General features: G+C 47.2%; 2 protein-coding genes across 3 annotated transcripts; one reads left to right on the plus strand and one right to left on the minus strand.

The window, feature by feature from the left end:
* Positions 1-1,362: 1,362 nt before the first annotated feature.
* znf330 (zinc finger protein 330) lies at positions 1,363-6,048 on the minus strand. Of its 2 annotated transcripts, none has more exons than XM_084454742.1 (10): positions 5,992-6,048; positions 4,522-4,683; positions 4,391-4,410; positions 4,160-4,230; positions 3,915-3,991; positions 3,476-3,602; positions 3,253-3,357; positions 2,692-2,738; positions 2,104-2,221; positions 1,363-1,810 (listed from the first exon to the last, which is right to left on the minus strand). In XM_084454742.1, exons 2-10 carry the CDS (start codon positions 4,639-4,641, stop codon positions 1,527-1,529), a joined length of 969 nt encoding a protein of 322 aa, XP_084310868.1. In that variant the 5' UTR covers positions 4,642-4,683; positions 5,992-6,048; the 3' UTR covers positions 1,363-1,526. The 2 variants fall into 2 exon arrangements, with proteins under 2 accessions (XP_084310868.1, XP_084310867.1); XM_084454741.1 differs by lacking the exon at positions 5,992-6,048 and adding an exon at positions 5,088-5,110.
* A 257-nt stretch (positions 6,049-6,305) lies between these two features.
* On the plus strand, positions 6,306-23,807 carry rnf150a (ring finger protein 150a). Its single transcript, XM_084454739.1, has 7 exons — positions 6,306-6,781; positions 12,741-12,991; positions 14,533-14,604; positions 15,497-15,579; positions 16,058-16,154; positions 16,512-16,740; positions 20,771-23,807. Exons 1-7 carry the CDS (start codon positions 6,325-6,327, stop codon positions 20,905-20,907), a joined length of 1,326 nt encoding a protein of 441 aa, XP_084310865.1. The 5' UTR covers positions 6,306-6,324; the 3' UTR covers positions 20,908-23,807.
* The last annotated feature ends 1,179 nt before the right edge of the window (positions 23,808-24,986 follow it).

Below are 24,986 nucleotides of genomic sequence, written 5' to 3' on the forward strand. Positions count from 1 at the left end.
CTCACAGGCCATAGTGTAGTCCGCACCCACTCCTACCAGTGTTTCCAACTCTTGAGTAAGGGAAGTAGCTATTGGCTGTTCAAGAAGTCGCTAGAAGTAGCTAGATGGCGGTGTGGGGGGGGGGGGGGGATACAAACGAACTATTTACATATTTATTTACATACAAACTTTTCCTTTTTTTTTTTTTTTTGCTGTACAGTAGCTTTTCTCTCTTTTTTTCTTGTACAGTGCAACCCTAGTAGCCTACATCAGCCATGTGATGATGATGGGCATGGACAAAACAATCAAACTATTTACTTTACAAACTGTTTTTTTTGTCGCTGTATAACATTAGCTTATTTATTTTAAACAACTTAGGTCTGTAAACCTAAAGATAACGGGAAAATAATATAGCCTACAATTTCCTTAATTATAAGAACATTATAAGAAGAATTATTGAATTATTACAAACATGTAATAAGATTATCTAGGTAAACTAGCCGTTTCTGACAATACGATTGGTTGTTGCGGGAGGGATCCCAGCGAGAGGACGACGGGACTTGAAGGCAGCAAAAAAAAAGTTCTCTCTTGACTCGTGAGCTGAGCTCGCTTCCTTGTCAACACAATAATTCCCCAAATGACCAGAAAAAGTAGCTAGATTTGTCGCTAGTCGCTTTTCATGAAATAAGTCGCCAGGGGGGTCTGGAAAGTCGCTAAATCTAACGACAAAGTCGCTGAATTGGCATCACTGACTCCTACTTCCTTCAACTAAAACGTGCACCGCGGCGCGGTTTGTGAATGCTGCTGAACGTCTAACAATTAGGCCTAAATAGTTTCCCAGTACATTTTTAAGAGCTGTCTAAGGGTGGCTTACAGATTTTAAATCATTTTCACAGAACACATTTATTACAATTATCTTGTTATAAATCTTCTTGGAATTAAATGTAATGTTCATTCAATTAAATGTTTTACTGGGTAAACACTAGACAATTTTCTGGATACCTTGTTAGGGTTAGCCAATAGAAAACCAGCCTGTACACCACCAAGGTGAATTGGTTGTCTCTGACCTTGCTGTCATCGGTATTAGATTTCTTATAATGATGTAATTCTTTGAGACAGATCCGGGCATTTTTCCATATAAATCCATATAGAAGCACTTTGTTTGAATGCATGTGTCTCTCAAAGAATTCTTCACCCAGGTGGTTGGTGGTTCACTCAGGCGCTCTACAAACTAGAACACACAGCTCTTACATATTAACAAAATACTTTCTTTTATGACTGCAGTTCGTTGAATCCTGACCAGCTATATGCAAAGTTTATTTGCAGAGAATAAATACATAACCGATTACATTTCAATACAACCCATTCAGATTGACAGGATGAAAATCGTTTTTTATTTAAGCATCATCATTTCAGTTCACCTTAGAATGAACATGAAAAACAGGCTAGTGGACAAACTTTTGTCGTATCACAGTGTAATACAATACATTGCACACAAACTTCTGTAGGCCTGAATATCTTCCCTACTGGGTCAGAGAGCCCCGCTCTCACTGGCTTTTCTCGCTCTGCGTGGTCTCGCTTAACTTTAGTCCCGCCAGGTTATCCGCTGCCGTTGCCCCTTCTCCATCCTCCTCCTCCTCTTCCTCGTCATCATCTTCATCATCATCCTCCTCGTCTTCGTCGTCGTCGTCTCCGCAGTCGTCCTCTTGGTCCGCCTCGGCATTGGTGGACGCGGCGGCGGTCTTCCAGTAGTTGTCGTAGCCGGACGCTCCGTAACCGTAGTAGCTGTCCTCCTCTGCGCCGGTTTGCCGGCCGAACTTCAACGAGCGAGCTGCAGAAGGGGCACATGGGAAACGGCAGGGTGACAATCTGAAATCCCTTCAAATATTTCTATGCGTTTGCTTGAGTGTGCCGAGGGGGCCGATAGCAGGTTGATTCTGTTGTGTCAGACTAAAATCAAATCAAGCTGATATACATGATTGAAATCATTTCAAATAGTATTTGGACCCCGGTCAGTCAACTAGGCCCGCAACAATTACGTATGCATGTGTTCGAACTGGGGCTCAGCTTGTCGATGCTAGCTTATCGTTTTGATTCAAACGGTTTAGTTTAGCTTGTACTCACTGGACATGCTGAGATCTTTGGTTTCCTGGGTCTCGTGGCCACACTTGGGGCAGGGCAGGTTCTTACCCTTCTCCTGCTTATACACCTTACTCCTCACATGGTTGTCACAGTAACAGGCCTAGTGAGGGGAGGGCGGGGGGGAGAGAGAGAGAGAGAGAGAGAGCATCAGTCACAGCGCATCTTAACAGAGAGCCTTATTCCGGATTCTGTTTGAATCCTCTCTTTAGGATGCAGTCCTTCCTTTTTCGGAGTCCCAGATCTAGTACGATGGGGATGGGGTTAGATCTGGGTTGATGAGCACAGGTTTTACCACCTATCCAGTCATCCAAGATCAGGGAGGAGGATGGGCAGGGCGGGGGGTTTGAAGCAGGGCGTGGATAGACAAGTGTGTGTATAAAGCAGAGAACCGGCATTCACGAGATAGACAGTAGAGTCTTGAAAGCTTTAACGGGCAAACGGACGCATTTCGGCCTTAAGCCATGATGTTCATTTGAACCAGGAGTTGTGCGCACTCTCACGCTTTACTAGACAGGTGTGTGTGCCTAATGTGAAGGAGACTATTGCTCTCTACTGAAGTTGCCTTCTCACCTTGCAACGTAGACAGGAGTGCTGCCCAAGTCTGCTGCAGGAAACGCCTGAAGCGGACAGTGGAAATGTACACATTTACAAACCTTAAATTCACACACAACATAAAATACCAGTAGTTGATTCTTCATTATTGACCCTTGGCTTCTCAGATGAACGTGTTAGTCTAAGAACGTTGCTTTGGTCACACTGTTAGTAGCCTGGTTGTAGTCCAGAGTCTCTTTCTCGCATGCGCGTAATCTAGCGTACAAAGCAGAGTGGGGAAATAAGAAATGTGCACCCCTCCCACACACACACACAAAAAAAGCTACATTTCACTGTGAATGTACACCACGTTACACATGACGAATAAAAGGAATGTTGATCTCTCTGGACTCATGCCTGGTTCCGACTGCACAGACGGCCACGATTTTAATTCTAAAAAGGAGTTGAGTCACGTCAAAACTGGCAGTGGGAACAAAGGATGAGACACGAAACCAAGCCCCCATGGGGTTGAAAAACTCACATGACCTTGGCAACCACAACACTGCGCTTGAATGATAGGTGAGGAACTCATCAACTCACATTTATAAGTCTCCGCCTCCAAGATCTGGCAGCTGGCTTGGTGCTCAAACTGGTCGTCCTCGCACAGGAAGTTGTCACAGAAGGAGCAACGGAATATCCTCCCACCTGTTGCAGGAAACGAAACGGGAAATAAGTTACTTAATCGCACACGAAAGAGGAAGCAGGATAACTTGTGAAAATGTGCCAATAGATATGAACTTTTCGTGTGTGCACTTTTCTTTACCATGGTCCCATACGCAGCGCTCACACTCAATGCAGTCTGCATCAGAGAGGGGGCATATACAGGCGTGAGTACTCAGGCACTTCCTCCCGTGGCACACCCAGGCCTCACAGAAGTCACACACCGCCCCCTTGTGGAGGAAAGAGTATCAAACAGAAGTTTCTAGTCAATGGCAGCAGGTTGACTGATTTAATTACACAGGGAAAACCCTAAGTGGTGATGAATTAAGCTGATTAACACATTTGTCCCTCAAGACTGTGTCTAAACTGTTACTCAAACAACTTGGTTGGAGGTAGGAGGACTAAGGTAACAATAGCTGTCTCTTTACAAACGTATTTGGCATTTTCAGAATCATGAAGTGGTTCTATAGCATGTCAGAACTGCCTACGTCAACCATTGTGCGTCAACAACAACGTCACAAAGGTTCTACCGCAGTGCTTACCACCATGGCCATCCCAGTGCTGTGGATCCCAGGGTGTTTGATCACACAGTCCGATGACTTCATGCATTTGGTTTTGCCTTTGGTAGGAACATGAGAAAACACAATTACATTTACAACCGATGTCAATGTCAGATATGTCGCTACAGAGGCTGGTCTTACATGAACAGGTATTGCTTCCCCTATTCTAACGCATGCAAATTGACATTCAGTAAATCTGGCCACACTACATGGTTGTTGCGACTCACCACACTGGGCACACATGGGCAGCTTCTGCACGTTAGCACAGAAGTAGCAGAAGGCCCTGTTCTTCTGCCGTCTGTGTCATGTTCAAATGAGGGAGAAAGGTGTAAGGAAGAGTCAAGGGTAATCTCCATCTAAAGTTAGTGCCTAACGTATGTACAATATTAAGACCAATTCACAGTTCTATTCTTATACAGGGTTTCGGCCATATAATGAGGAAAAACATGATTGTTTACCTTTGGCATTTATCACATTCCTGAAATGCAAAACACAACGATAAACAGCACACCCACACAGTACTATCGTTTTACAGACATTCATAATCTAATCCATGTTACACATTTAGGACATCAAGTGATAATTTTACCATGGCTGAGTTGCAAGGGTGCTTAGCCACGTCAATATGGTCCCTATTGGCTCGACTCTGTTTCTCCCGTTCCTTGCGGCTCTCCGCCTTCTTGCGGGCTCCAGTCTTCTTCTTCGGCATCTTGCGATGGCAGTGGAGGCCAGACGGGTTCGACTTATCAGCCTGGGATGACGACAGAAGTCTTGGAGATTAGCTAATGAATTAGCCTACTAGGAGCACATTATACCATTATTAGCGCACATTAGTATTGCTTTGACAACAGAAGGCATAGCTGCATAGTGCACGACTCAGTTAGCTAACGCCGTTAGCGTAGCAGGCTGGATAAGCAGAAGCTTTCCTGCGTTGCACCAAGCTATGATGTTCCTTCAGTCTACTGTGAGCTAACCGCTAGCTAGCTGCTAGACACGCAGATTTCATCTGGTTAGTTAACTAGCAATGTATTACAACAGCTACACAGCTGAAACTAATTCTCATCTATCTTTTTAAAAGACCATAAACAATAACATAGCATATAGGACGAAATACGCAAGTTAATTAAAAAATATAGACGAGTGAACAACACGTACAACTGTCAGAGGAAGTTCCAACGTTCCAATGTTAGTCCGACTAAAAATTCTTCCGGGCTGAAATGAGAAGGTTGGTTCCTACTTTCCACAACACTGGATTCATCCAAGAGTTGTACTTCCTCCGTTTCTCTATCAATAAAATAATGATTTGAATAACTCCGTATTCCAGTTGTTTGTTACTGTTTAGGTTTGGACTTCAAGCATAACATCTACACTGGCATTGATCACATATCCATTTAGTATTTGCTGTAGTATTTAGTTATTTTCTGGATGTATATTTTTAAAATGTTAGTTGATGAATGTATTTGAAGTCTATGCATTCGTATAAATTGTATATTATTTTGTATGAGCACTTTGTGCTACCTTGGTATGAAAAGCACTATATAAATAAAATTATTATTACGATTATTATTATTATTATTGTTGTTGTTGTTATTATCATCATCATAACACTTATTATTAGTATTGTATTATTATTATTATTATGTTATCGTTATTATGATTATGATTATTATTAGTAGTAGTATTAGTAGTAGTATTATTGTTGTTGTTGTCTCTTGGCCAAAGTTCATTACATGTTCCATATGGGGGAACTGGATGGCAGCAGCCATTACTCTTCATGAATTAATTCCTTATCGCTTCATACATCACTAGGGGAGGCAAAACTCCTTGCTTGTCACAACTATGCGCGTGACGGGCGTGTCGAGCCCGAATAACCCCAGAAAAGGTTCGACTACCCTCGGCTATTTCCGAGAACCCCGCCCATGTCAAGATGGTATCATTCGCTTTGCAATCCTGGACGGCCCAAGCGAACGGAGTTTATCTATACACCAATAGAATCATCGAAAGGCGGTGAGATGGCTCCTACCGGAGATGGCAATATCTCAAATCGAGTGTACCTTACCTTACCCGGCAGATTACTCGCCCTGATCGGCTAATAACAACATTGCAGACCAGTCAGCTTGACAACACAGTCAAGACGTCGGCATGATGGTGGTCGAACTGATGTCTGACCGCAACCAACTCTTTCAAAGTATTCTAGACGATGGCCCGGTAACCTGGTAGTTCTGGAACCAGAAAAACAACGTTACACCAGCACGATAGTTGAATCTTCCCGGGGACATCTGGCTTCGTCTCCTCGCTCTGGAAAAACAAGCGAGGAGCCTTTCGAGACGGAGACAGCAGCCCAGCCCGAGGAGTCGGTCTGCGGACAGGGAGCCCTCGCCAACCCCAGACCATGGCGATATCCCTCATCCAAGCCTGCCGCAACCTGGCTCTGTCGACATGGCTGCTGTCCTTCTGCTTTGTCCATTTACTATGCCTGGACTTCACAGTGGCGGAGAAGGAGGAGTGGTACACCGCGTTTGTGAACATCACCTACCTGGATCCGGCCACTTCGGAGATCCGAACGGAGAAGACGGAATGCGGCCGCTACGGCGAGCACTCCCCCAAGAAAGAGGCTCGGGGGGTAGCGTTGATGCCCTCTCTTGTGCAGGAGAGACAAGCGTGCGACCCCAACGTTAGATTCCCCCCACTTGTTCAGACAAACGGTGCATGGGTGGCCTTGATTGCAGCGGGCAATTGCACGTATCGGGAGAAAATTCGCAACGCTGCCAGCCACAATGCCTCTGCAGTGGTCATTTATAACGTGGGCTCCAGCAATGCCAACGACACCATTACCATGCCCCACCAAGGTAAGCTTACTTACAATCACCATTACCATGCCCCACCAAGGTAAGCTTACTTACAATCACCATTACCATGCCCCACCAAGGTAAGCTGTTGTTGTTGTGGTTCTGGGGGGGGCAGCTGTTGATTGTAAGTAGGCTAGTCCTCTCAGTGTCAACTGGTCTGGTCAAGTAAATTATGGGCCCATCAATGGTATGTAGACATGTAGGGTCTAATGTTTTCGTGTGAAGAGTTGTAAGCCAGGATGGGTTATAACATGTTCACAAGTAACACACATCACCTACACTTTTCTGATCTGAGTCTGTCAGTGTTGCAGTCTCTCTCTCTCTCTCTCTCTCTCTCTCTCTCTTTCTCTCTTTCTCTCTCTCTCTCTCTCTCTCTCTCTCTCTTCCCCCCCTCTCCTCTGAGATGCTTCAGAGCAAGGACAAAACGAAGGAGGGTTATTCTAGTTTAGGTGTCCATAAATATTCATGGGGGAAGGGTTTAGGAATGCTACGATTTGCTCGCAAATGAGAGCCACATTTGGGTCTTAAAGTCAGAATCCTGCTTGCTGAAATGCACCCAACTGGTGAATCATAATGGCAAGACGCCCGGTGTGTGTGTGTGTGTGTGTGTGTGTGTGTGTGTGTGTGTGTGTGTGTGTGTGTGTGTGTGTGTGTGTGTGTGTGTGTGAGAGAGAGAGAGACGTACACAGATATATTATGTTGAGGTTAACAGAAAGACATTCTTTAACGAGACACAAAGTAGTTACTATGGCAACCATTGTTTTTTGTACATGCCTGTGCAAGGGCCATTAGTAGACAGTCATGTTTAAAGAGTTCTGTTAATACATCCATGGTTTAAACATGGACCTTGCTACTGTAGCTAAGGGTAGTCGATGGGGTCAAAGGTGTGTCGCTCTGGCTGGTGTCGGTGCTTTACGCTGCCAACAAATATGGTACATTTTCACTGGAGGGGGAATGCAACCTTGTTCTCAGTGATGCCGTAGGGTAGGTCTCCAGTGTAAAGTTGGATCCCTTCGCTGGCAGATTAAAAAATAAATAAGTAAATAAAGGAGATGATAGGAGATTGTTGTTTTTCATGGGGAGATAGGGGACTTGAAATCAGGTATCTTTTTTTACTCAACACGACATGCAGAGACTCTTAATTGATGCCTTGCTGAACAACCTGCCGTCCCACTTCTCTCTGCAGAGCTGACAGGTAGCAGCGTCGCCATCAAATCAAATGTATTATTCATTTCTATAGCCCATTTAACACCGAGGCAATGCAATGCGCTTAACAGAAAAGGGAGAGAGGGAAAAAAAGCATACTAACCCTGACAGACATTTTCCAGAGGTGGGGGGGGGGGGGGGCACACCCATTTGAGCCAATATCACCCTGTCAGCACTCTGCCAAACAACATGGCCGTTCTTCTTTTCCCTGTCAGTCATAGAGGGGCGTATGTGGCTACTGGTGGGCGGCAGGTGAGCTCAGGCAGCCTTGGTTGACAGGCGGGCACCGCCTCCTCCTAGCGCTCCCACACCCGTCGACGCTGCTCGCTGAGTTACCGAGAAGCCACCAGAGAAGGTGTTTGATATTTCACTCTGTGTTTCTTCGGTCGAAGAATAATGGATAAGAATGGACAGAGTTGAGTTTACCTGAGTACAGGGCTGAAAATTAACACCCGCCACCCGCCAATTATGCGTGCAATGTCGCCACATCCATGCCATAGACCGGCGTTCTGTTTGTTGTGTGTTGCACTTAAATAGCTCCCCCGCTGCACCAGATAAAGTTTTCAGTCACATGACTGTTGCAGAGCCTCGCGCACTAGGAGAGACTGTGGAGACACCTGTGGAGAAGGCGAAGTCAACAGTTTGAAAATGTACTTTGGCCTCTTCCTTAAGCATGTATTCAACATAATAGAGAGAGAGGGAGAGGGGAAGCGACAGAGAGAGGAAGAGAGAGGAAGAGAGAGAGGGAAGGAGAGAGCGTGAGAGAGAGAGATGGTTTGCCCTGGCCCGCTGGGTCAAAAGAGAGAAGAGGCAGCCCTGTCAGACACCGTGCACGTTGACACCAGGCAGACAGGGTGGAGGGGTGGTGGTGGTGGCTCATGCCCCCTGGGGAGCTCTCCGAGACCCGACCCGTTGTGTCGGCCAGGGTTCGTCCTCGCAGCCAAGAGGGCTCCTTCATTTCTGCTCCACCTGCGATAAGGCAGACAGACGCCCTCTTGTAGGCCGGCCAACACTCATGCCTCTGTGCAGACACACACACACACACACGCGCGGATCCTATCACAGTTGATCTTTATGACAGACTTGACATTTAGAGTCAGCGCTTTAATATGGAGAGCATGCGAGGGAACTGGTATTAATCACCAGAGAGTTGGCCACATGACACGGCAGTGCCTGCCAGGCACCGTAGCTTTCTACTGTCATCTAGCTAGCTAGTAGGGCATCCTCATTAGATGCTAATTAAGTAATGAGTCAATTAACTGGTGAAATCTATTTAACAATCTATTGTGCAAGTAGCCTTCGTTTACAATGAGTGCAAGGGTTTGACACCAGTGCTTTAGTTGAAAACTGTGGCCTGCATGCTAAAAGCTAGCACACATCGGGCCTAGCTCTCGGGCTTAGACCTTTGCTAATAGGCTATATGCACAACTCCAGTACTTCCTGAAATTAGACATGCTTCTCTATTTCCTGTCCTACACTATTGGATGAAGTGATTAATCAGGTGTGCCTGACTGCAGCACAATGATCAGGCACACCTGAATAATCATTTCATCCAATGGTGTAAGCCAGGAAATAGAAACGCATGTCTAATATGTACTGGAGTTGTGCATATAGCCCATTTCAGCCCAGAGAAGTGTGCTCAGGCTTGTTTATTAATCAGATCCCTGTTTGTTTGTTTGTTTGTTTGTTTGTTTGTTGATTCCATGCTTGTCAGCAGCACCCTGTCTCCACTTCCATGCAGCAGGCAGCCCTTGCAGGCAGGCTGTTAAAAGGCAACATTCCGCACTGAAAGAGTTAGCTTAGCACGGCTCCCTCCCCCTCGCAAACACACTCTATTCCCCCTGGCTTGCACCATTGGCACGAGTCTGTGTGTAAAAAGGAGTGCGTACCCTCTGGCCCAGGCCCCGTCCAGCCTGTGTACTGTCAGCTCAGCAGGTCCATCTTACACCCTCTTTATTTATAGATAGAAAAGGCTGTTTTGGTCCTCTGGATTGCATCTTCAGGAGCAGAAGGGAGTGATCAGCGCTGAGACTTGGCGACAGATATGTTGAATTGTCGTTTTGTTATTTATTCGGCCATCAAGCAGAATCTCTTCCAAAAGCCCCGAGGAAGGCAGCTTGCTGCCGAAACGTTGAATTAATAAAGTACTATTTGCTTTAGAGCCATGGAGTCTGCGACCCTCCCTTTTTACATTTATTTCATTTGAATTGTCCATTTATTGATGATTTTGGCTATAGATTTTGGCTATAGATGGCCAACTAACTACCGACAAGGCTATTTGACAAATGCCGGCTTGTTGCATGAAGAGTGGCAGTTGATATTCTGAGGGCCTGTTGGCCATCAACAAGTGGTGACTCTCTTTCCTCTGGGTGGACTAGCTTTGTGAACAACATTGTCCCGTTCTCCATGACGCTGTCTAGGCTGTCTTGGTTCTAATTCCATCAAGCCCCCCCAGATGGCCATGGTAGATATGATATGATATACTTAAGATATCTTAGGCAGCTTTACAGAGACAGCGAACGTCTGTGGGTGTTTTCCTAGTGTGTTTTCTTTTTACCCTGTGATCCCACAGAACGGAGAAGAGATTGAAGTAGTGTCCCTCAGAAGTGTGTCTCAAATGTTGGCTTTCTTGATGGTCCACAGTCTTGTTGATGGATGATACTAGTCACTAGTCACGGACAAAGAGGCTTGGGGTTTGGAAGTTCACCCTCTCAGTTTTGACAGAGCGGACGGGGGCGCGGGAAGCGCTGAGCGGAGGCGTAACGGCAGAGAGATGGTTTTAGCGGGAACGCCCGGCCACGCCTCCCTGCCGGGGGACTGAGACGGCGATTGTGTCAGAAGCCCCTGACGCAAACACACGATGACCGGAGCCCGTCGTCGCCTCAGAATGATGACTAGAGAACTCTGGACAGACGAGACATCCGGGCCGACCGCCAAGCGGACCGCCGTGTGTCTGGTGCGTGAGCAACTTTGTGAGTAGAAAGAATGAAATGCAACACTGGGCAGCATTGTGAGCTCACTGTTGTACCGGATCTCTGGTCCGCCAGTCTGTGCGGAATCTCAATGTGATTATTTCATTAAAAAGCAGTTAAAAAAACAACCAAAAAAACATTTTAGTCTGTCTTGTTTCTTTGGCCCAATTTAGCACAAGATAAGCCAAGCCACAGTATGCTTTGACAATGTGATTAATTTCACAGCCTAATTTTGTGTCTGCTGCTATTTCAATCCAGTGTTTGCACTCTCACAGCCAGGTTTGAGACCAGCATGAGAGTAAAGACATGTAGACAGCTGTTTGGAGCTGTTGTCTCTACAGTTCACTTGTTACATGAAGGGATTCATGAGCATCACGTAATGCAGTCTCTGTCTGCAGTCTGTGTCTGTATCATAGAAATATGTGATTTCCAGTGGGGATTAGGCCCTGCGTCAATTAAACACACACACACACACACACACACACACACACACACAGTTGGGCTTAAATATAGCTTCCAGGACAACAGAAGACATGTTTGGTTTCCGTGGATGTGCCCACCTGAAACTGGGAACCATGGCGACGGAGAAGGGAGGCTAACGTTTTCTTTCTCTTCCTCTCTCTCTCTCTCTGTTCCTCTCTCTCTCTCTCACTCCACTTTCTCTTTCGTCCTCTCTCTATGCCCCCCCTCTCTCCCCTCCCTCTCTCTCCATCTCTCTCTCTTCCACCTTCTCTTTCTTCCTCACTCTGCCCCCCCTCTCTTCCCCTCCCTCTCTCTTCCTCCCTCTCTCTCTCTCTCTGTTGCTCTCTCTCTGTTCATTGAAGCTGGCCTGGCTGTCGGCCTGCTCTCTCTCTCCATCTTGTCTTACTGTAGCCAGATCCAGGCAGATGTGAGTCATGTATCACTTAGGAATTAGCATACATACCTTATCCTTCTCTGCTTTGAATAAATCAGAATTTATTATTAGTGGCTATTTTGTCTCCTGACTTGAATTGTGTGTCTGTCGCTCACCTGGAATTCATTAAGTGTTTTTTGGGGGGGATCTTGACTGGGCTAGTAGTGCTGCATCTGCCGCTGTCAACTTCCTTTCTCTTTATCCCTCTCTCCGTCTCTCTCTCTTGATCTCCCTCTCTCTCCCGCCATCTCTCTCTCCATCTCTCTTTCTGTCTCCCTCCCTCCATCCCTCTCCATCTGTCTTTCTGTCTCCCTCCCTCCACCTCTCTCCATGTCTCTCCCTCTCTCCATCTCTCTCCCACCATTTCTCGCTCCCATCTCTCTTTCTATCTCCATCTCTCTCCATCTCTCTCTCTCTCTCTCTCCCTCTGTCCATCTCCTTCCCTCTAGCAGGTTCACCTTAGGACACTGTGATATAATATAACAGCCTTGGCCTGGCCTGGTCCTCCTCCGCCCCGCTAGCTGAGAGAGAGAGAGGGCTTTTCCCACAAAGCCGTGAGGAGGCGGCAGCGGCAGTGAACAAGGCTCTCTTTTGATTGGCCGACAGAGCGAAGCGCCGCAGAGGACCCGCCTTTCTCAGTGGCGCCAGACCGACTCCACGCTCTCTCCCGTCAACACAGAAATGAATGGCCCGCTGAAGCCGGCCTCTCTTGTTGTTCGCCATTGGCTGTTTATTTTATTTTTTTATTTTGGGGGGGGGGGGGGGGGCGGGGCGTGTCGGTCCATTATGCCAGTTACGACAGTCAGTTACGCGACACATCCTCAACTCCCGACTTCCTCTCTGTGTGTGTGTGTGTGCGTGCGTGTGTCCGTCCGTCCGCCCTCAGGCACGGGCGACGTGGTGGCGGTGATGATCCCGGAGCCCAAAGGTCGCGAGGTGGCGGCCCTGCTGGAGCGCAACGTCACGGTGACCCTCCACATCACCGTCGGCACACGGAACCTGCAGAAGTACGTGAGCCGGACATCGGTGGTGTTCGTGTCCATCTCCTTCATCGTCCTGATGATCATCTCGCTGGCCTGGCTCGTCTTCTACTACATCCAGCGCTTCCGCTACGCCAACGCGCGCGACCGCAACCAGGTAGGAGGAGCCACGTCTGACCGGCTGGTCGGTAGAGATGAATAATTGGGGATCCCCCTCCCCCTTCCTCACCCCTCCGATTTTCTTTCCCCATTTTCTCCCAATTTGGTAGCCAATTATACCTGACAGATGGCTGGCTGAAGTGCCAGCGTCCGTTAAGCTATCAACCCATCCGGCTTTGATCTAACAACGCATACACCAGCCCCCGCCGTCTCCGCGGTTACTGTGGACACACTGGTGGTTTACGGATGACCGGGACGTCCCTGCGCCGTCTGCACCGATCGCATCACAGCCGCCCGTGGCCAACGGGGGGCGTCATCGATTGGCGATTGCATGGTTGGAATTATGGCTCATTCACCTCCATGTATTTCCAAACGCGAAAACAACGGCAGTGAAAAACAGAGTCTGGTAATGATGAGTTTGTAACCCCGATAGTGTATTCAGCCTGTTATTTTGACTATTTTGGTTCCTGAAGTGGTGTTTTTACAGCGAACTTTTAACATTGAAGTCAATGGGCACTTCCGCATCTGCACCCCAGACTGAACAATATGGCTGCCAGGTGAATAAGGCGAATACAGCAAGAGGAGCAACTTGTTATGAAAATAAAGTGACATATAGATTAAGAACCCTCAACTCCAAGAAAAATGACAGACAGACGGACTCTTCCAAGACGGAGAAAAGAGAACTTGCCCACTGTCTCACTCAGACTGTGACTCAGACAGGAAACAGACAGGACCTGGGAGGAAATCAACGTGACTCCCAGGAAAGAGAAGAAAAAAGAAAACGTCAGTATTTTCTCGTTGTAGAACTGTTGCTTTTTGAGGTCTTTTCTTCTGTTGCTCTGCGTTGTGTAATTTTTTTTATAAGCCTTGATTAGAGTTGCAGCACCATCTAATTATGAACCACGATGTTAGTAGCCTTTCTAGTTGTGATAGTCATTGATGAAATCACCCAACACGGGATTGGAAGCGGCGACAGATGATAGATTTATTGTACAAAGATACAATCACATGGAACACTGGGATGTTTCCCTAGTCTCTCTCTCTCCCTGCTTCTCTGCTGGCTGCGGCTGTGGTGCGAAGTCAAGGCCTTAGACTTCCCTCCCCGCATGGTGTTATCAACACACGTGTTTTTATTTGTCATGGCGTTCTTGCATGGCGGCCGATTCTTCTGATTATCTCCACTCCGTTCTGAGACAGAGGGCTTCCTGTCCGCTCGGCCGCGTCGCACAGGGGCTGTGTCAACATTGCGCTGCCACACTAAGACATTGATTGGCCTCCCTGGCACATCTCATTCCCATCCACTAAGCATTAACCACGGCCGTCAGCTCAGACCACACTGCCGGATGACCGGTCCTTTTCTGGCTGAAACGGGTTGATGTTTTACCCTCAGATGCTGGGCGGTTATTACATTCTGCCGGATTTCTCCACATTTTCTCTTGACAATTTTCTCTTGCCAGGTTTTTTTGTCCATTTTTGACCGCGGGTTGCCAGGTTGGTCTCACCTCATCCCTTTTTGTGGTGTGTTTTGATCTTGAACAGAGGCGCCTGGGGGATGCAGCCAAGAAGGCCCTCAGCAAGCTGCAAGTGAGGACAATCAGGAAAGGAGACAAGGTAGATCAAAGATGATGTATGATGTATGATATAAATATGTAACTATATAACCATGATACAACTATATAACTACATATACTGTACTCCTAGCTTATACTGTATAACTCCATATCCATCTCCCTTATATGCAGGTACTACCTGTATTCCAAGCTTATCACCTGAACTACCTTTTTTCACTTAAACATAAACTTTTATAATTTTTTTCTATGAACAACTTAATCTTTTGTTTTTAAATACCTGTATAAAAGTCTAGGTCTATTGATTTGTCTGAGGCTGATGGTCGAGTGTCCTTGGTAGCTCCCTGATCCCTAATCCTCCTGGGGGGTCCAGACTATCTCCTGGCCGATCTTCTCCTAACCCTAACCCACTTCCTTCCAGCTATTAGGGTGCGTGTCCACCGGCAAGCTGTATTTTAGAGCTGGAGCTGTTTTCTCATTGTTTACAATGGGTAATGAGCTCTAGGGCGCTATAGAGACGAGCGCTGTGTTCCAAGCGCTTTTTAGCGCTATAGCGCCGTGAGCTCTAGGCTTTTTTGCCAGTTTAATTATTAGCTAGCTATCTTAACTTGGCTAGTTAATCTGCAGTCTGCAAAAACACGACACTCGTTGCTAACCTAGCTGTAAAACATCGGTAGCCTAGCCAGCTCTAAACTCCGGCTCTAGTGCGCTCTACGCAGCTGTAAGCTTGGCGCTGTTCAGCTACATACAGCTCGTTGGTGGACACACAGCCTTAAACCAGAGCCAACCACAGCAATGACCACCGCCACCTCCAATAATGAAGCTCTGACGATGAGCGGTCTGGCGATAACATCCGCCGTGTGTCGTGACTCGTCGGTCTCCGACAGGAAATGACAACGCAGTTAAAGGCATCTTCCCGTGGTTTTGTTCTCCAGGAAACCGAGTCAGACTTTGACAACTGCGCGGTGTGCATCGAGGGTTACAAGGTCAACGACGTGGTCAGGATACTGCCCTGCAGGTGAGAGGGCACTGACAACACCTATCAGACGATGCTCTGACTCCACCTATCAGACGATGCTCTGACTCCACCTATCAGACGATGCTCTGACTCCACCTATCAGACGGTGCTCTGACTCCACCTATCAGACGATGCTCTGACTCCACCTATCAGACGATGCTCCGACTCCACCTATCAGACGATGCTCTGACTCCACTTATCAGACGATGCTCTGACTCCACCTATCAGACGATGCTCTGACTCCACCTATCAGGCGCTACTCTGACTCCATCTACTGTATCAGATGATGCTCTGACTCCGCCTTTCAGCCTCTCACTGCGGAATGAGCTTATTTACACTTGATGATGTCATCCTATAACCCATCCTATGAATGTATCCCTGTATTGATGTGTGCCTGCCTGTCTGTGTGTGTGTGTGCGTGCTTGCGTGCGTGTGTGCGTGCGTGTGTGTGCGCGTGTGCGTGTGTGACTCTCATCAGGCACGTCTTCCATAAGCACTGTGTGGACCCCTGGTTACAGGACCACAGGACCTGCCCCATGTGTAAGATGAACATCCTCAAAGCTCTGGGCTTACCGGTGAGACGTCCTCCATGTCATCAGCTGAACCCTAACCCCTAACCCGCACAGCTGAACCGCCACGCACAGTCAAGACCTGGCTCTTAACCCACACTAACCCTAACCCTACACTAACCCTAACCCTACACTAACCCGTAGAATTGTACAGTCAAGACGTGGCTCTTAACTTACTCTAACCCACCGCCTGTTAACTAAATGAGACACATACGTGCTTTAATTATCGTTCCTTTCATCGTACCTTTCGCACGTTTGTCGTTTGTAAGTTCAGCTGAATATTAGTTAGTTTACAATCTCCATCTATTAGTAGATATTGACGGAAGTGTCATAAGCTGGCCCGCGTTTTCCCATCTTCCTCAGTCCAATGGAGACTGCTTGGACGAGGTCCCTCTGGAGTACGAGGGGTCCTTGGGGGGCCCGGCCACCAGCAGCATCACGGGCGCCAGCGAGGTCACCGTGAACGAGAGCTCGACGACGCTGGATCTGGCGGCGCCGGGAAGCGCAACGGGTCCGACGCATGTTTACCATGACGACGCAGCGGCGGAGGCGCTGGAGCAGCGGGCTGCGGGAAGACACCACGTCACCGGCGGTGAGTCTGGAGAGACACACACAGGCATCATGTGGACACGCATGCGAACACACACACATGCTCTCTCTCTCTCTCTCTCTCTCTCTCTCCACACACACACACTCACACACACACACACACTCTCTCTCTCTAATACTCTCTCGCTCACACTCTCTCTCTCACACACACACACACACACACACACACACTCTCTAATGCATACACAGACACACACACACACACACACACACATATGCTCATTCTGTCTTTTTCTCTCTCCACCCACACACACACACACACACACTCTTTCTCTCTCTAACACTCTCTCCCTCACTCTCTCTCTCTCTCTCTCTCTCTCTCTCACACACACACACACACACACACACACACTCTCTCTCTAATGCATAGACACACACACACACACACACACTCACAAACAGTCCACTCTCTATTGCCCAATCCCAACATACAACAGCTCTTAGTCAGAGGCTCATTGCATCGGGTTCTTTGTATATGAAGTAGGTCTTATAAATAAAGCTTGTATGATTGATACTCGGTTGAAGTGATTGATGAACTCTGTTGTGCACATGCAGGATCAATGTGCCTCATGAACACAGCACTGGTCATGTCACCACACCATCTAGATCCCTGGCAACGCTACTGTGAGTCAGGGCCATGCTATTATGGGATATAGTAGAAGACGAGTGTGTACAGGAATAGAACGAAACCATAGAAACCGTAGAGAAAAAAGGAACAGGACCAGGCGACCCGCTCCGTCCGTCTCCCACCAGCACAGAGAGCGCAGACGGGAGCACGGCGTCCCGGTTCTGCTACCGCCGAGCCTAGAGGCCGACCTCAGCCCGCTGGCCAGAACTAGGCCAACGGGACACCTGTCTGAGTGCTCCCCGAATCACCCCCCCCCTTCCTCAACGCTGGAGTGAAAGAATAGTGTTCTTTTTTTCTCGTGAAAGTCACAAGCTAGCTGACCCACATACGCTTCATATGGGAGTGGGCCTGCGTCCTGGGTTGAACGGTACAGCGATTCTAGCACCGCCTCCCTAGCTATGCTGAGCCAAGTTAGGTAGCACATGGTACCTATTAGTATTGTGTGTGTGTGTGTGTGTGCGCGCGCGCGTGCGTGCGTGTGATAGCCCGCGGAGTGGCACAGAGGTGTGTTTACACTGGCACCGCCCACTTCCTGTCCACCTCGCTGAAATTCCATCCGTGGCTGGCAGGCAAACGTTCGCTACAAGCCAAAAAACTCCACACACTCGACACCCCCCCCCCCCCGTCCCCGTCCACACCCCCCGTCCACACCCCCTCCGAGAGCCAGTCCCGGCCCAACTGCCTAACGCCCCTTCTGGGACAGAGACTTGTTTGCTTCCAGAGTCTTCGCCTTGAAGGCCTCTTAAGACGCACGGCCAGTGTCGGCCCTTCCAAAACATTCTCAGGCGGCCATTTTGGCCAGGCCTCTCTCTCCCTCGAAAGAATTTAGAATCTCACTGATACTAACCTCGTTGAATAAAGGTGAAATAGAAATCTTCAAGTTTGTCTCATCAAAGTTAAATCCTCCCCTTTTTTCAGTTGTATAACGGGCTGTTTGTCGTCGTTTCCCAGTCCAGCGTATCACCTCTTAACTTCACTCCTGCCTCGCGTTGAAGACGAGCTTTCACAGTTCAGTTCGGCGTTCCAGATTCCTAACTAAAGTCCCCCTTCGTCTTAAAAACCCCAACGGGTGCTATTGCTACGTGTTGGTTGCGGTGGCGGTGGTGGTGGGGATAGGGGGGTGATTTGTGTGTTGCGCAGAATCTCGCCGAGTCCCGCACGGCAGGGCCACGCGGGGCTATTTTTCACCAGCCAAGTCTCCACAACTCTCTGAAGTGCTCCCTCCACGCGACTGATTTACTGTGCAGAGCATCGGAGAGCTGTCGGAGGCAGAGCGTATGCAGAGAGGGGTAGATCATTCGGGACGCCCGGGACTCCGATGTGAAGGGAAAACGAGTGCGCCCGAACATTAAATAACTCGCTAGCGTTCGCTCCCGTCCACCCCCCAGACCTGGGACTGGCCTCAGCTGCAGTGGGGTCACTGCTGGTGACGTTGTTGTTGTTGATTGGGCTTCTTGGTGACTGGCCCTCTGGCTGACTGGGGTCTAGGTGCCGCCAGAAGGCGGTTTGATTCGACTCACTGGCTCTGCTGGAGTCAGGTCTGGAACAGAGGTAGAGGTAGGATGATGACGATGAGAGGTTTGTGTTTGCACGTCTATGTGTGCGTGTGCTGTGGGGATTGTGCGTGAGTGTGTGTGTTTCTGGGGGGGCGTTGTGTGTGCGTGTGTGGAGGTACTGGAGACAGCCTGCAGGGCTGAGACAGAGACTGGCTCCTGTACTTAGCTGACCCCCACAGGACCGCTATCATCCCTGCCATCTGGAGGGGTAGTCATGGTTACACGGGCTCACACACCCACACACACACACATTCGTCCTGTGAAAGGCGCTATATAAATAAAGTTTACTTACTTCCTGTCTACCCCTCTGCCTCCTCTCCTCTCCTCTCCCCTCTCCTTTGCACACCTCTCTTCTCCTCTCCCCTCACCTCCTCTCTTCTCCTCCCCTCTCTTCTCCTGCTTCTGTCCTCTCCCCTCTCCCTTCTCTTCTCACCTCTCCTCTCTTCTTCTCTCCTCTCCTTTTCTCCTCTCCCCTCTCTCCTCTCTCTCCTCCACCTCTCTATCTTGTCCTCCTTCCTGTGAGTCTGGATAGCAGCTAAATGAAGCCCCCAAATTAAGATATTTCAATTAAAAGACATTACATTATTGTGGCAGACGAGTAAAGCGTTGAATAGACTTCACAAAAGGTGGCTTTAGAAGTAAATCTATTGTTTTTATTAAATGATTCTTTGCAATAATATATATATATATATTAAATAAAATAAAAAATGATTAATTTGCATTAACACGTTAATTTTGGTTTAATTAATTGATCTAATTAGCACGTTAAATTGACAGCCCTGATATGTATACACTTAGAGCTTGACCAGGCCAGGTAACCACGTCAATGGAGGAAGCCACTGCGAAGGTTTGACAGTTACATAGCATCAGGTTGTCCTGTTTTCTCTCTCTTCCTTTCTCCCTCTCTCTCCTGCTCTCCTCTCTCTCTTTCTCTCTCCTGCTCTCCTCTCCCTTCTTCTCTCTCTCCTGCTCTCCTCTCTCTCCCATTCTCTCTCCTGCTCTCCTCTCTCTCCTATTCTCTCTCCTCTCTCTCCTCTCTCTCCTATTCTCTCTCCTCTCTCCTCTCTCTCTTTCTCTCTCCTGCTCTCCTCTCTCTCTTTCTCTCTCCTGCTCTCCTCTCTCTCCTATTCTCTCTCCTGCTCTCCTCTCTCTCTTTCTCTCTCCTGCTCTCCTCTCTCTCCTCTTCTCTCTCCTGCTCTCCTCTCTTGCCTCTCAGCAGCTGCTTGTCTTTGACCCTGTGTCTAATTGGGTTGTTTTCTGGTGGCGGCACTATTTTTTTGTAGCCACAGCGACTAAAAGTGCTGATTGTAGCGGCGCTTAATGAGCCAGTTAGTAGAAGTAGTTCCATTCATTATGATGTAGGAGTAGTTGGCCCATTCATTATGATGTAGCAGTAGTTGGCCCATTCATTATGATGTAGGAGTAGTTGGCCCATTCATTATGATGTAGGAGTAGTTGGCCCATTCATTATGATGTAGGAGTAGTTGGCCCATTCATTATGATGTAGGAGTAGTTGGCCCATTCATTATGATGTAGGAGTAGTTGGCCCATTCATTATGATGTAGGAGTAGTTGGCCCATTCATTATGTTGAAAACTTGAACAGGGTGATGGGTTCACTTCTTTTCTCTTACAGTCAGAGTCAGTCTCTTGAAGGATAGCCACAACAGCTGCTGGTTCACCACAGTATACTCCACCACTTGCAGGTGGCGTCCATTTTGTGTCTAGGCAGTGATCAATTTTGCCCTTTACCTTCCCATTGCATGTGCCGTCCATTTTGTGTCCTGGTACTGAGCAGTTGCACCTGTCCCCTGTCTGTCTCTTCCTGTAGGTGAGCACCAGTTCCCGCTGAGCAGCGACTCCCACACCTCCCTCATCATGGCTGAGGTGGGCGTGTCTGACGTGGAGCTTCCTGTCCAACAGGAGGGCGACGAGGTTAAGTCCTGGGCCAATCACAGTCAAGCATGAAGCTCTGGTTAGTCGGAGACGACTAACAGGAAAGAACACCGGTTTGCCCTGATCCTCACCCTCTTCCTACTCCTCTTTCTTAGTTTGGCTGCCATGGAAACCAAGCAGCCAATCACAGGTCCAGTATTTGCCCCCTCGGGCGTATAGTTTACCAGTATCGTCTCCATGACAATCCCACGACGATCTCTTCTTTGTCTCCGTGGAAATGTGACTGTTTTAGCTCTCTTTCTACGAGATCACTGCCAAGGTATGCCCGAACAGAAAGACAAGTCAGCTGCACAAGTAGCTGTTAGAATATCTATATGTTAAATACACAGCCATCTACAGACATGTGCATCCAGTATAAAAACAGAAAACAGTTTGTGTGTGTTCTCACCAGCATTCTGTCAATTCCAAACTTTCAACTCCCCAAATGCTGTCCACATACTTTAGTTCCTGACTTAACGTATCTTGTGGGACAAAATCCCAGCAGAACAGAAGTTATGTAGGTCTTCAATCTCTCCCTCACCTGTTGACAATCATCACCCATAGCGATGGGGTCTTGCAATGACGTTAGCTAATGCCCTTTTGTAAACTCGAATGCTTTATGAGCACAAACATCGGAACACAGCTTCACTGTTAGCCAGGAGCAGACACAGAATCTCATGTGTCAACTGCTACAACTTATTAAGCCACCCGATTAGCACAAGCTGATGAAAACTTGTTCCAGATGTGTGTGAGAGAGAGTCAACAAGCAGCGTGTCGTTTTATGATCTCTTACAGGCCTCGTCAGTTTCATTTACGACATGATTATTTATTGTCGTTGCTTCCGTTTCTATGCCAGTTCGTCTCTGCAGTGTTGAGATAGACCCTTGTTTTGGTTGTTGGTGCTAACAAGGGGTTAGCAGAAATGCTAGGTTTTGTACTATGGGGTTGTTGAGGGCCTGACTGGTCAATAGCACATTGAAATTGTCCAATGGTTGAGATTGAATTTGATTGAAGGTGAACTGTATTCAGTGCATTTAGTTTGCCACCCAGTATCCTAATGGTGCTGGTAGGACCTGAAACCCTGAAAGATTTGTCACAGGCATTTTGTGAACGCGACAAAAGAATGAGACGCATTCAAAATGGCCACTGGTCAGTTGTAAATCAAAGTACGAGGCAGTGATTGCCTAATGAATGAAGAACATTTATTTTAGTACCAGAATGTTTATTTTTTTACAAAAAAAGAAAATGGAGGATAATGTTTACAGTTGAGGAGTAGACTAATAAACAACAGCTTGGTTCTAAGAATTCCCTTGTGTTGTCCCTTGAGATTTTTATTTTATTTTTTCAATCCTTTTATTCACCCCCTCTATTTTAGTATAGAATATTTTTAATCAGTCACATAACCCTATCTGAGTTCACTCTTAAATGTCCAACTCTGTTAATTTACTGTCAATGCTAGATCAGGCAGATGCAACATTTTCCACGTTGCTAAGATATGTATGGAGAAAGCACAGAGCAACCCGATAACCAGCTCCTTGACTGAACCAGCAGTGAGTGGACGTTAGTATGAAGAAAGCACAGAGGAACCCTCTAAGCAGCCTTGTGGATGCTGTAAGTCGATCAGGATTTCTCCTCCTCCCACATGTTGATGAAATCATCATTTCCTTTATGTCAGCAGCCAGTTAGCCACCTGGGAACTCTGTTATGTAACAGGCACACACTATAACTATTATTACCCACACTCCCCCTCTCCTCTTCAGCCTGAAGGGTAACAACGTCAAGGCGAACGTTCTCTCTTACCAAAGCTTAGGCATTAGTAGCTTTAGCTGCTCTCTTCTGTGATATCGTTTCTACTGGTGACCTTCGTCGCAGAGTGTGTCAGTGACGGCGTTGTGATATAGCTTTATGAATGTATATTTCATAAGACGAATGCACTTCAGACCGTTGTCGAAGACGTCGCCCTTTGCTCCAAACATTTAGCCGCACCGTCCGAGCGCCAGACCAGCAGTCTCTTTCGAGATTCAACAAGCTTTGTTGTCTATTTTATGAGGGAAGGCAGAGGGTGTAAATGTCTTCCATGCTCTATGTGCTCTGGATATAGAGGTGGGTGAGGATAGGGCCCTTGGTGTCCTGTATCCCGTAAGACTGTACTTGAGATCTGTTAAAAGATGGCGGACTGATGGAGGTTGTTAAGCCTCTCTCCCTCTCTGCACAGGCGCTGGGCTCTAGAGGGTCTGGGATTATCACCCGGCGCCTTCAGCCCCAGGGACACCTGACCACAATGATTCTCCTCTTCCTCTCTTGGATGGATCCCTCCCTCCACCCCCCTCTCTCTCTGTCTCTCCCTCCCTCTCTCTCCCCTTCTCTCTATCTCTCTCTCTCATTCTCATTTCCTCTGTCTTTCTATCCTTTTTGTCTGTCCATTTGTTTGGATTTCACAGAGACCAGATACGATGAAGCGATTCATCTTAAAGGAGCACAGTCTGTAACCAGCCAGATGGCTCTGCGACATATATAGATGCTGACTGCACCATGCCGTGTCAGAACCGTGGGAAGATCAAAAGAGGTAGGGGGCTATCATTGGTTGACCCCATGCCCTGAAAGGTCATTTCCCTTTCTTTAAAAAAAAATCTGTGGACAGTTTTAGTCCAACTGATTTCAAGCACCCTCTTGTAAGCAACTGAAGTGTGGAACAGAGTACTAATGAGCATGAGAATGCGGAAACCTGGATGTCCTTCTAGTTATCACATAATTAAAGCACTTTTTCTAATCTATAGATCCCGTTTACCTCCATTTTTAATTCATCTAATTTAATTGTCAGGTATCATTGATGGTAACTATCGCCACCATTTCATTTTTGCCTTTATTTTTGTCATTATTTTAGTTCTTTGTCCTCATCTTTCTGTCCTCTGTATGAAAACACTTTCCCAGAATGCACTTTATCATCGAAGGGAGAGGGTGGGCGGGGTAAACTAAACATGTTTTTGGAGCACAGATAAAAGCACTCGGGCTCAAGTATTGGAAGTGGCACATGACATAAATGTTAAGAGCCGGAGGCCTCTTCACAAATCAAAGCTAGTTTACAACAACAATGAAAAACATTCTGTGGAGAATCTCCATTGACATTCTTGTAGCTGAAAACTAGGATTGACGTGTCTGGGACACTGCCTCTAAGAGCTTCCCTCCTCATCTACACCAGCTGTGGGTTTTGGTGGGGTTGTTAAACGTGTTGTGTATCATAACCTGAAGAGTTCTACAGCATTGCTATTTTGTTATATATAGAGGAATGTGTAAATATATATTATATATTCAAATCATGTCCCTACTATAGACTGTTCCGGTACCGTGTTGCACGTGTATGTATGCATCGATGATTGTGAGGGTCAATAAACTTTATTCAAGTTTTTCCAACTGTTGTTAAGTCGTCCAGATTTATTCTGAAGTTCATGCTTTGGAATTAACCTATTCTCATTAATATACTGTATAACATATATGCTTCATACAGTATATACAATGCCTGTCTAATGGCCAATGGGAATGGCCAATCAATATTGTTAGAAATCTGATTTCAGACTTCAGATTCTGATGTAAATGTTTGTCAAAAACCTCTGTCAATCAATGATGGCTCATGAACTTGCTAGACTGGAGAATGCAGGTTTCCAATCTTTACATAAGAAAGTTAATATAAATTACTATATTTAAGATAACATACAAAATATTATTGAAATTAAAAATACATTGTAAGTGTGAAAGTGTGCGTTTAGACCGGGCGAGAGGGAGAAAGGGTCGGGGTGACTCCAGTAATACAGGCACTCTGCACCAACTGCACCAGGGCTGTGTACAAGAGTGTATAATGTCCATAGAACATCTTGTTCTGTACACACACCCTTAACCACTGCTCAGAATATCCAGAGTGAACATGTAACTGTGAACCCACCCAGTGTATGTGTCGTCGTGTGAGTTTGACCCTTGACCCCTTAGTCCCCTCCTCTGACACACACACACCCTGCTCACCACACAGCTGTCACATGACATCATCGCCGCCACCCGGGTGCCATTACAATGGCGGGACGGGTCCACTGGCTGTTCCAGTTGCACTGGGGACTGTTTAG

The sequence above is a fragment of the Borostomias antarcticus genome (assembly GCF_949987555.1).
Source record: "Borostomias antarcticus genome assembly, chromosome: 20".
NCBI lineage: Eukaryota > Metazoa > Chordata > Actinopteri > Stomiiformes > Stomiidae > Borostomias > Borostomias antarcticus.